Source organism: Arachis ipaensis, chromosome B04, assembly GCF_000816755.2.
Source record: "Arachis ipaensis cultivar K30076 chromosome B04, Araip1.1, whole genome shotgun sequence".
NCBI lineage: Eukaryota > Viridiplantae > Streptophyta > Magnoliopsida > Fabales > Fabaceae > Arachis > Arachis ipaensis.
Window position 1 is genome coordinate 22,055,875 of NC_029788.2, and position 12,375 is coordinate 22,068,249.

At 38.3% G+C, this 12,375-nt stretch overlaps 1 protein-coding gene across 1 annotated transcript; it reads left to right on the forward strand.

Annotated features, from left to right (window-relative positions):
- LOC107636341 lies at positions 10,784–11,920 on the forward strand. The gene has a single exon (XM_016339860.1). It carries the CDS (start codon positions 10,784–10,786, stop codon positions 11,918–11,920), a length of 1,137 nt encoding a protein of 378 aa, XP_016195346.1.

Consider the following 12,375-nt stretch of genomic DNA (forward strand, 5'->3'; position numbering starts at 1 on the left):
CGAGTCAATGGGAGATGGAAAGATTCATCTCAAAAGCTCATCAAGACCACTTCTATGATGTTGTGGCCAAGAAGAAGGTGATCCCCGAGGTCCCTTTCAAGCTCAAGAGAAATGAGTATCCAGAGATCCGACATGAAATCCAAATAAGAGGTTGGGAAGTTCTAACAAACCCCATCTAACAAATCGGCATCCTAATGGTTCAAGAGTTCTATGCTAATACATGGATCACTAAGAACCATGATCAAAGTAAGAACCCGAATCCAAAGAATTATATTACAATGGTTCGGGGAAAATACTTAGATTTTAGTCCAGAGAATGTGAGGTTGGCGTTTAACTTGCCCATTATGCAAGGAGATGCACGCCCCTACACTAGAAGGGTCAACTTTAATCAAAGGTTGGACCAAGTCCTCATGGACATATGTGTGGAAGGAGCTCAATGGAAGATTGACTCCAAAGGCAAGCCGGTTCAACTAAGAAGACTGGACCTCAAGCCTGTAGCTAGATGATGGTTAGAGTTCATCCAACGTTCCATCGTTTTTTTATGTTAAGTGCTTATCTATGTTTGTGTCTTATTACATGATCATTAGTATTTAGTAACTATGTCTTTAAGTTATGAATGTCCTATGAATCCATCACCTCTCTTAAATGAAAAATGTTTTAATTCAAAAGAACAAGAAGTACATGAGTTTCGAATTTATCCTTGAACTTAGTTTAATTATATTGATGTGGTGACAATACTTTTTGTTTTCTGAATGAATGCTTGAACAGTGCATATGTTTTTTGAAGTTGATGTTTAAGAATGTTAAATATGTTGGCTCTTGAAAGAATGATGACAAGGAGACATGTTATTTGATAATCTGAAAAATCATAAAAATGATTCTTAAAGCAAGAAAAAGCAGTGAATACAAAGCTTGCAGAAAAAAAATGCGAAAAAAAAGAGAGAAAGGAAAAAAAAATAGCGAAAAAAAAAAGAAAAAGCAAGCAGAAAAAGCCAAAGCTCTTAACACCAAAAGGCAAGAGCAAAAAACCAATAGCCCTTAAAACCAAAAGGCAAGGGTAATAAAAAGGATCCAAGGCTTTGAGCATCAGTGGATAGGAGGGCCTAAAGGAATAAAATCCTGGCCTAAGTGGCTAAACCAAGCTATCCCTAACCATGTGCTTGTGGCGTGAAGGTGTCAAGTAAAAACTTGAGACTGAGCGGTTAAAGTCGAGGTCCAAAGCAAAAGAAGAATGTGCATAAGAACCCTGGACACCTCTAATTGGGGACTTTAGCAAAGCCGAGTCACAATCTAAAAAGGTTCACCCAGTTATGTGTCTGTGGCATTTATGTATCCGGTGGTAATACTGGAAAATAAAGTGCTTAGGGCCACGGCCAAGACTCAATAAAGTAGCTGTGTTCAAGAATCAACATACTAAACTAGGAGAATCAATAACACTATCTGAACTCTGAGTTCCTATAGATGCCAATCATTCTAAACTTCAATGGATAAAGTGAGATGCCAAAACTATTCAAGAGGCAAAAAGCTACAAGTCCCGCTCATCTGATTGGAGCTATGTTTCATTGATAGTTTGGAATTTATAGTATATTCTCTTCTTTTTATCCTATTTGATTTTCAGTTTCTTGGGGACAAGCAACAATTTAAGTTTGGTGTTGTGATGAACAGATAATTTATACGCTTTTTGGCATTGTTTTTAGTATATTTTTAGTAGGATCTAGTTACTTTTAGGGATGTTTTTATTAGTTTTTATGATAAATTCACATTTCTGGACTTTACTATGAGTTTGTGTGTTTTTCTGTGATTTCAGGTATTTTCTGACTAAAATTGAGGGACTTGAGCAAAAATCAGATTTAGAAGTTGAAGAAGGACTGCTGATGCTGTTGGATTCTGACCTCCCTACATTCAAAGTGGATTTTCTGGAGCTACAGAACTTTAAATGGCACGCTTCCAATTGCGTTGGAAAGTAGACATCCAGGGCTTTCCAGAAATATATAATAGTCCATACTTTCTCTGAGTTTAGATGACGCAAAAGGGCGTTGAACGCCAGTTCTATGCTGCAGTCTAGAGTTAAACGCCAGAAACACGTCACGAACCAGAGTTGAACGCCAGAAACACGTTACAACCTGGCGTTCAACTCCAAAAGAAGCCTCTACACGTGAAAAGCTAAAGCTCAGCCCAAGCACACACCAAGTGGGCCCCGGAAGTAGGTTTATGCATCAATTACTTATTTTTGTAAACCCTAGTAACTAGTTTGGTATAAATAGAAATTTTTACTAGTCTTTTAGACATCTTATGATTTTTATTTTACCTTTGGGATCATAGAGATCAAGTTTGGGGGCTAGCCATTCGGCCATGCCTGAACCTTCATCACTTATGTATTTTCAATGGTAGAGTTTCTACACACCATAGATTAAGGTGTGGAGCTCTACTGTTCCTCATGAATTAATGCAAAGTACTACTATTTTTCTATTCAATTCAACTTATTCCACTTCTAAGATATTCATTCGCACTTCAATATGAATGTGATGAATGTGACAATCATCATCATTCCCCCATGAACACGTGCCTGACAACCACTTCCGTTCCACCTTAGATTGAATGAGTATCTCTTAGATCTCTTAATCAGAATCTTCGTGGTATAAGCTAGATTGATGGCGGCATTCATGAGAGTCCAGAAAGTCTAAACCTTGTCTGTGGTATTCCGAGTAGGATTCAGGGATTGATTGACTGTGACGAGCTTCAAACTCGCGAGTGCTGGGCGTAGAGACAGACGCAAAAGGATAGAAAATCCTATTCCAGTATGATCGAGAACCTCCAGATGATTAGCCATGCAGTGACAGCGCATAGAACCATTTTAACAGAGAGGATGGGATGTAGCCATTGACAACGGTGATGCCCTTGCATATAGCTTGCCATGGAAAGGAGTAGGATTGATTGGATGAAGACAGTAGGAAAGCAGAGGTTCAGAGGAACGAACGCATCTCTATACGCTTATCTGAAATTCTCACCAATGAATTACATAAGTATTTCTATCTTTATCTTCTGCTTATTTATTTATTAATATTTGAAAACTCCATAACCAGTTGATATCCGCCGGACTGAGATCTACAAGATGACCATAGCTTGCTTCATACCAACAATCTCCGTGGGATCGACTCTTACTCACGTAAGGTTTATTACTTGGACGACCCAATGCACTTGTTGGTTAGTTGTGCGAAGTTGTGAAGTTATGTTTGGACCATGGTTCTGTGCACCCGTTTTTGGCGCCATTGCCAGGGAAAGAACGAACAAATAATTTTACGAATCTAAATCTAAGTAACAATTTCGCATACCAAGTTTTTGAACTATGCGAAATTGTTACTTAGATTTAGATTCGTAAAATTATTTGTTCGTTCTTTCCCTGGCAATGGCGCCAAAAACGGGTGCACAGAACCATGGTCCAAACATAACTTCACAACTTCGCACAACTAACCAGCAAGTGCACTGGGTCGTCCAAGTAATAAACCTTACGTGAGTAAGGGTCGATCCCACGGAGATTGTTGGTATGAAGCAAGCTATGGTCATCTTGTAGATCTTAGTCAGGCGGATATCAACTGGTTATGGAGTTTTCAAATATTAATAAATAAATAAGCAGAAGATAAAGATAGAAATACTTATGTAATTCATTGGTGAGAATTTCAGATAAGCGTATAGAGATGGGTTCGTTCCTCTGAACCTCTGCTTTCCTGCTGTCTTCATCCAATCAATCATACTCCTTTCCATGGCAAGCTTTATGCAAGGGCATCACCGTTGTCAATGGCTACATCCCATCCTCTCTGTGAAAATGGTCCTATGCGTTGTCACTGCATGGCTAATCATCTGGAGGTTCTCGATCATACTGGAATAGGATTTACTATCCTTTTGCGTCTGTCACTACGCCCAGCACTCGCGAGTTTGAAGCTCGTCACAGTCAATCAATCCCTGAATCCTACTCGGAATACCACAGACAAGGTTTAGACTTTCCGGACTCTCATGAATTCCGCCATCAATCTAGCTTATACCACGAAGATTCTGATTAAGAGATCTAAGAGATACTCATTCAATCTAAGGTGGAACGGAAGTGGTTGTCAGGCACGTGTTCGTGGGAGAATGATGATGATTGTCACATTCATCACATTCATATTGAAGTGCGAATGAATATCTTAGAAGCGGAATAAGTTGAATTGAATAGAAAAACAGTAGTACTTTGCATTAATTCATGAGGAACAGTAGAGCTCCATAGCTTAATCTATGGTGTGTAGAAACTCTACCGTTGAAAATACATAAGTGATGAAGGTTCAGGCATGGCCGAATGGCCAGCCCCCAAACATGATCTCTATGATCCCAAAGGTAAACTAAAAATCATAAGATGTCTAAAAGACTAGTAAAAAGTTCTATTTATACTAAACTAGTTACTAGGGTTTACAGAAATAAGTTATTGATGCATAAATCCACTTCCGGGACCCACTTGGTGTGTGCTTGGGCTGAGCTTTAGCTTTCCACGTACAGAGGCTTCTTTTGGAGTTGAACGCCAGGTTGTAACGTGTTTCTGGCGTTCAACTCTGGTTCGTGACGTGTTTCTGGCGTTTAACTCCAGATTGCAGCGTAGAACTGGCGTTCAACGCCCTTTTGCGTCGTCTAAACTCAGACAAAGTATAGACTATTATATATTGATGGAAAGACCTGGATATCTACTTTCCAACACAATTAGAAGCGCACCATTTTGAGTTCTGTAGCTCCAGAAAATCCACTTTGAGTGCAGGAAGGTCAGAATCCAACAGCATCAGCAGTCCTTCTTCAACCTCTGAATCTGATTTTTGCTCAAGTCCCTCAATTTCAGCCAGAAAATATCTGAAATCATAGAAAAACACACAAACTCATAGTAAAGTCTAGAAATGTGAATTTATCATAAAAACTAATAAAAATATCCCTAAAAGTAACTAGATCCTACTAAAAACATACTAAAAACAATGCCAAAAAGCGTATAAATTATCCGCTCATCACCCATCCACCTTGCTCTTCTTTGCATGCACCGAGGACGGTGCAATCTTCAAGTGTTGGGAGATCGTCCGACCGATCTTCATGGGTAACAATTTTCTTTTTCAACACCAATTCTTAGTTTTCTTTGTTAGATTAGTTATTGCATTGCATGAAAGGTTGCATGTTAGTTAGAATTTGTACATATTTTTACCACTTTTTTCTTATTAGGACTACTTGGTTAGGGTGATGATTTATTTTCCAAGAAACTATTTTAGGGCACCCTACTTGCTTGAAAGAATTTACTTTGGAACATGATTTTTGAGCTAAGAACACAAGCTTGTGAGTTTTGAGCCTAATTGCGTGGTTACATCTTATAACCACTTATTTTTCCTTCTTATGTGCAATTGTTCTTTTTCTATGATTGTGATCCTTGATTTGTTTAATTCTATAAGTCCATTATTCCTTGTATTCACGCATTTATATGATTGAGGCCATTGTTTCATTAGCTCACTTACCCAAGTAGCCTACCTTTTACTCTCCATTGTTAGCCACTTTTGAGCCTACGCTTAACCTAATTGTTCTTTATTTTAGCACATTACAAGCCTAAAGAAAAAAACAATAAAAGTCCCTTGTTTGGATCTTTGATTAGCTAGGCTAGTGAGAGTGTTTATTATGCAAGTTTGGGGAGATTTGGGAACATTGGTTGGGATAAAAGGGTGTTTTGTATTTCTATATTTGGGAATTGGGTGCATACTTATGTATTGATTAAATCTATAGACCTTATGCACTGATGTTCTTGTATGTAGCTTGAAAGAAAGAAAAAATGAGAAAAAGAAAAGAAAATGAAAAAGAAAAAAAATATAAACGTGAAAAAGAAAGAAAAAAAAAAGGAAAAGAAAAGCAATGAAAAGGGGACAAAATGCCCCAAAGTAAAGTTCAATAAAAGAATCAATGCATGAGTGTTGTAAAGTGAAAAGAAAATGCATGAGTATGTGAAAAAGTGAAGAATGGGTAGTTAGGTTAGCACTTAATTTGCATAGGTTGCCATAGGTTAGGTGAGAAGTTTAAGTTGATCAAAGATTCGAATTCTAGTCTACTTAACCATATACAATCCTACCTTGACCCTAGCCCCATTACAACCTATGAAAAGACTTCATGATGAATGTATGCATGCATTGAATAATTATTGATTGTTAAATGAAAAAAAAAATCTTGGAAAGCATGATTAGGGGAGAATTGAGAGAATCGACCCTATACACTTGAGCGACTAGAGTGCAAACACTTCCGGTGAGGGTTCAATGCTCAATTCCTTGATTCCCGGCTTTCATGAGCGTTATTCTTGCAAGTCTACTTGAACTTCATTTTTATACTTGAATTGGTAGGATTCATGAATCGTCATATGACCTTAGCCCTACCTTTTTATACATGCTCTTGGAGGATTGATTTATTTTTAACCAAGTAGGTAGAATCACCTTACATTTATTATCCGCTCATCACCCATCCACCTTGCTCTTCTTTGCATGCACCGAGGACGGTGCAATCTTCAAGTGTTGGGAGATCGTCCGACCGATCTTCATGGGTAACAATTTTCTTTTTCAACACCAATTCTTAGTTTTCTTTGTTAGATTAGTTATTGCATTGCATGAAAGGTTGCATGTTAGTTAGAATTTGTACATATTTTTACCACTTTTTTCTTATTAGGACTACTTGGTTAGGGTGATGATTTATTTTCCAAGAAACTATTTTAGGGCACCCTACTTGCTTGAAAGAATTTACTTTGGAACATGATTTTTGAGCTAAGAACACAAGCTTGTGAGTTTTGAGCCTAATTGCGTGGTTACATCTTATAACCACTTATTTTTCCTTCTTATGTGCAATTGTTCTTTTTCTATGATTGTGATCCTTGATTTGTTTAATTCTATAAGTCCATTATTCCTTGTATTCACGCATTTATATGATTGAGGCCATTGTTTCATTAGCTCACTTACCCAAGTAGCCTACCTTTTACTCTCCATTGTTAGCCACTTTTGAGCCTACGCTTAACCTAATTGTTCTTTATTTTAGCACATTACAAGCCTAAAGAAAAAAACAATAAAAGTCCCTTGTTTGGATCTTTGATTAGCTAGGCTAGTGAGAGTGTTTATTATGCAAGTTTGGGGAGATTTGGGAACATTGGTTGGGATAAAAGGGTGTTTTGTATTTCTATATTTGGGAATTGGGTGCATACTTATGTATTGATTAAATCTATAGACCTTATGCACTGATGTTCTTGTATGTAGCTTGAAAGAAAGAAAAAATGAGAAAAAGAAAAGAAAATGAAAAAGAAAAAAAATATAAACGTGAAAAAGAAAGAAAAAAAAAAGGAAAAGAAAAGCAATGAAAAGGGGACAAAATGCCCCAAAGTAAAGTTCAATAAAAGAATCAATGCATGAGTGTTGTAAAGTGAAAAGAAAATGCATGAGTATGTGAAAAAGTGAAGAATGGGTAGTTAGGTTAGCACTTAATTTGCATAGGTTGCCATAGGTTAGGTGAGAAGTTTAAGTTGATCAAAGATTCGAATTCTAGTCTACTTAACCATATACAATCCTACCTTGACCCTAGCCCCATTACAACCTATGAAAAGACTTCATGATGAATGTATGCATGCATTGAATAATTATTGATTGTTAAATGAAAAAAAAAATCTTGGAAAGCATGATTAGGGGAGAATTGAGAGAATCGACCCTATACACTTGAGCGACTAGAGTGCAAACACTTCCGGTGAGGGTTCAATGCTCAATTCCTTGATTCCCGGCTTTCATGAGCGTTATTCTTGCAAGTCTACTTGAACTTCATTTTTATACTTGAATTGGTAGGATTCATGAATCGTCATATGACCTTAGCCCTACCTTTTTATACATGCTCTTGGAGGATTGATTTATTTTTAACCAAGTAGGTAGAATCACCTTACATTTAGTCGCATTCAATTAGATAGGATGCATATAGATAGGTTGCTTTGAATAAATGTCATACCCCTTGTTTCCTTCTTGGTTTAGCATGAGGACATGCTATGGTTTAAGTGTGGGGAGGTTGATAAACCCCGTTTGTAGGGTTTATCTTGTGTTGAATTTAGAAGGGTTTTGTCAACTTTTCTCCCATTTAGCATGGTTTTGTAAATTTTCCTTTAATTGTGCTTAAGAGTGAAAACATGCTTTTTAGGTCTTAAAATATCTAAATTTAATTCACCTTGATTCCATTAGATGCCTTGATATGTTTACTAAGTGATTTTAGGTTTAGGAGGCAAAGATTGGATTGAGGAAATGAAGAAAAAGCATGCAGAAATGGAGAACTCATGAAGAAATGAAGGAATCGCAAAGCTGTCAAGCCCGACCTCTTCATACTTATTCGATCATAACTTGAGCTACAGTAGTCCAAATGAGGCGGTTCTAGTTGCGTTGGAAAGCTAACATCCGGGGCTTCAAAATGATATAAAATTTACCATAGCTTCCTGGCGTTTAAAGATGCACACGCGCACTGTACCCATACGCGTCGGTGATGGCACGTGATTCACTAATTGCAACTCGTGGCCAGCAATTTCTGAAGCATTTTGGACCCAATCCGACTCATTTCTGATGCTATTTAACCCAAGAATTGAAGGGGAATCAATATCTTTAGTCATAGTTTAGTTTTAGAAGTAGTTAGAGTTAGTTTCTAGAGAGAGAAGCTCTCTCTTCTCTCTAGAATTAGGATTAGGTTAGATTAGAAATTCTTAGATCTAGATTAATTTCATGCTTTGATTTACTTACTCTTCCTTTTGTAATTCTTGTTCTTCTACATCTATTCTCTCTAGTTTAGCATTTAATTCTTGTAATTATCTACTTTGATGTTGATGCACTTTTGTTTCTCCTATTTTCCTTTTAATGCAATTCATGTTTTGATTTCTTTTATTGCTTAATTGAATTGTTGTTATTGATCTCCTTGTAATTGAGAGGTGTAGATTTACTTTTATTGCAATCTTATTATGCTTTTCCTTTTATACTTTCCAAGTGTTTGATAAAATGCTTGGTTGGATTTTAGAGTAGAATTTTATGCTCTTGGCTTGGGATGGTAACTTAGGAACTCTTGAGCCACTAATGTCCAAGTAATTGATGATTGGGAGCCATTGACTCTAGTTCTCACTAATCGATTTGGTGGAGAGCTAGGACTTATGGACTTGGATTGATATAGCTCATTTGACTTTTCTTTACTAGTTAGAGGATGATTTAATGGGATTGATCCTTGCCAATTCTCATGTTGTGGTTAGTGATAAGGATAGAGATCCTTGACCACCAAACCTTGCCAAGACCGTTTTGTCATTTAAATTTCATTGCCATTTACTTTTCTTGTTTCTCATCCAAAACCCCAAAAATTTACAACTCATAACCAATAACAAGAACACTACCCTGCAATTCCTTTGAGAGATGACCCGAGGTTTAAATACTTCGGTTATTAGGATTATTAGGGGTTTGTTACTTGTGACAAAAATTTTTTGTATGATAGGATTATTGTTGGTTTAGAAACTATACTTGCAACGAGATTTCATTAGTGAAATTCTATACCAACAATTTTCCTCTCATCAAGGACCCAAACCAAAATCTCACTACATTCTTGAGGATTTGCGACACTGTAAAATCCAATGGTATACACCCTGACACCTACAAGCTACTTTTGTTCCCTTTTTCGCTCAGAGTTAAGGCAGCAAAGTGGTTGGAAGCATTCTCCAAGGAGAGCTTGACCACTTGGGATGAGGTTGTGAACAAGTTTCTAGCAAGATTCTACCCTCCACAGAGAGTCAATAGATTGAGAACTGAGGTGCAAACCTTCAGGCAGCAAGATGGTGAAACATTTTATGAGGCCTAGGAGAGGTTCAAAGACTTGACAAAGAAGTGCCCTCCGGATATGTTCAACGAATAGGTTCAACTACACATCTTCTATGAAGGACTATCATATGAAGCAAAGAAAGCTGTGGACCACTCTTCAGAGGGCTCACTTAACAAGGAGAAAACCATTGAAGAAGCCATAGATGTTATTGAGACTGTAGCCGAAAATGAGTACTTCTATGCTTTAGAAAGAGCTCAAAAGAAAGGAGTGCTGGAACTCAACTCTATGGACGCCTTGTTAGCACAAAACAAGGTGATCGCAACACAATTAGCAGCCTTAACAAAGAAGGTGGAAGCAAGCTAAGTCTCAGTTGTCAAAGCTCAAGCACCACCACAAGAAGGAGATGCACCAGAAGCTGAATGCGAATGGGAGCAAGCAAATTATGTGAACAACCCATCTAGACCACCATATGATCTAAACTCTAAGACATACAACCAAGACTGGAAGAACCACCCAAATTTTAGGTGGGGAAACCAACAAGACCACAAACCATACCACTCCAACCATCACAACAACCCCAACCCCAACCACCAATCAAGCAACAACAGACCCTATCACAATTCACAAAACACATCATATCACTCTACACAGCAGACACACAATAACCACCACCAAGATACATCAACCTCCACCATGCAACCATGTGAAACCAGTAGCAGTTTCTCAAAATTAGAGGCGGCCATAGGACAATTATCAACACAACTGACCGAAACTATTTCCACTATTCTAGACAGACAGCTACAGGCTGACAGAAAGATAGATACTAACCAGGAAGAGTTCAGATCCAACATAAAGAATCAAGGGCAGTGATTCCAAAATTGGAGGCACAAGTAGGGAGCTTGTCTAAGCAAATACCTATGTCCACACATACCTTTCCTAGTGACACCATGGCTAATCCAAGGGGGGAATGCAAGGCCATAACACTAAGAAGTGGAAAAGTTGTAGAAGAAACACCCCCAAGTCAAAGCCACCAAGAAGAAGAAGCTGCAAAGGAACCTGAAATCAAGAAGGAAGAAAAGACCTCTGAACCATCCTCACCAAAGCAAGTTCTGAAACCTTATGTGCCCCAAGCACCCTATCCACAAAGGATGACGAAGGATGGGAAAGACAGCCAGTTCTCTAGATTTCTAAAAATCTTCAAGAAGTTCCAGATCAACATACCCTTCGCTGAGGCACTAAAGCAAATGCCGCTCTATGCCAAGTTCTTAAAGGAACTTATGACAAGGAAGAGAAACTGGGGTGAGAAAGAAACTGTGGTACTTACTGAGAAGTGCAGTGCCATAATACAAAAGAAGCTCCCCCAGAAATTGAAAGACCCTGGGAGCTTCCAGATACCCTGTATCATTGGGGACATGAACATTGAGAAGGCATTATATGATCTCGGAGCCAGCATAAACCTCATGTCTTTGGCCATGATGAAAAGAATGAGAATAGAAGAGGCTAAGCCAACAAGAATGGCACTTCAATTGGCTGACAGAACATTTAAATTCCGCCATGGTGTGGTGGAAGATCTATTGGTGAAAGTGGAAGAATTCATCTTCCCAGCTGATTTCGTTGTGTTTGACATGGAGGAAGAAGCCAACACATCAATCATCCTAGGAAGGCCATTTCTAGCTAATGCTGGACCTATAATTGATGTTCAAAAAGGGGAGCTAGTCTTGAGATTACATGAAGAGAAGATGATTTTCAATGTCTTCAAGGCAATGAGCTACCCCAAGGAAGCCATTGGTGAATGCATGATGGTGGATACAATTGAAAACTTGGTTCAAGGAGTCCTAGAGGAAGAACAATGTGAAGAAATCAAAGAGCAAGATCAACAAGTCTCATGTGATGAGCTACCACTGGAGACTATGGACGAACTAATCATGATGGACAAGACAAGCAAGATGGAATTGGAGGCACCAAAGTTGGAACTAAAGATTCTACCCCCAAGTCTGAAATATGCTTACTTGGGTAATAACAATACATACCCAGTGATTATTAACTCAAACTTGAATGAGGAACAAGAAGAAGAGTTAATCTAAATGTTGAAACAACACAAGGATGCTATAGGGTGGACACTTGCAGATTTAAAGGGAATCAGTCCTTCAATTTGTATGCACAAAATCCTACTTGAGGAAGGTGCAAAGCCCTCAAGACAGCAACAGAGAAGGCTGAACCCAACAATGAATGAAGTAGTCCAAAAAGAGGTGTTGAAACTATGGCAAGCACGGGTAATTTACCCTATCTCAGACAGCCTTGGGTAAGCCCTGTCCAAGTGGTTCCTAAGAAGGGAGGGATCACTGTTGTACCAAATGAGAAGAATGAACTAATACCTACAAGAACAGTGATCGGATGGCGCATGTGCATTGACTATAGGAAACCTAATGAAGCCACCCAGAAAGACCACTTTCCCCTACCTTTCATGGACCAGATGCTCGAAAGACTCGCAGGACATGAATACTAATGCTTCCTGGACGGCTACTCTAGCTAGAACCAA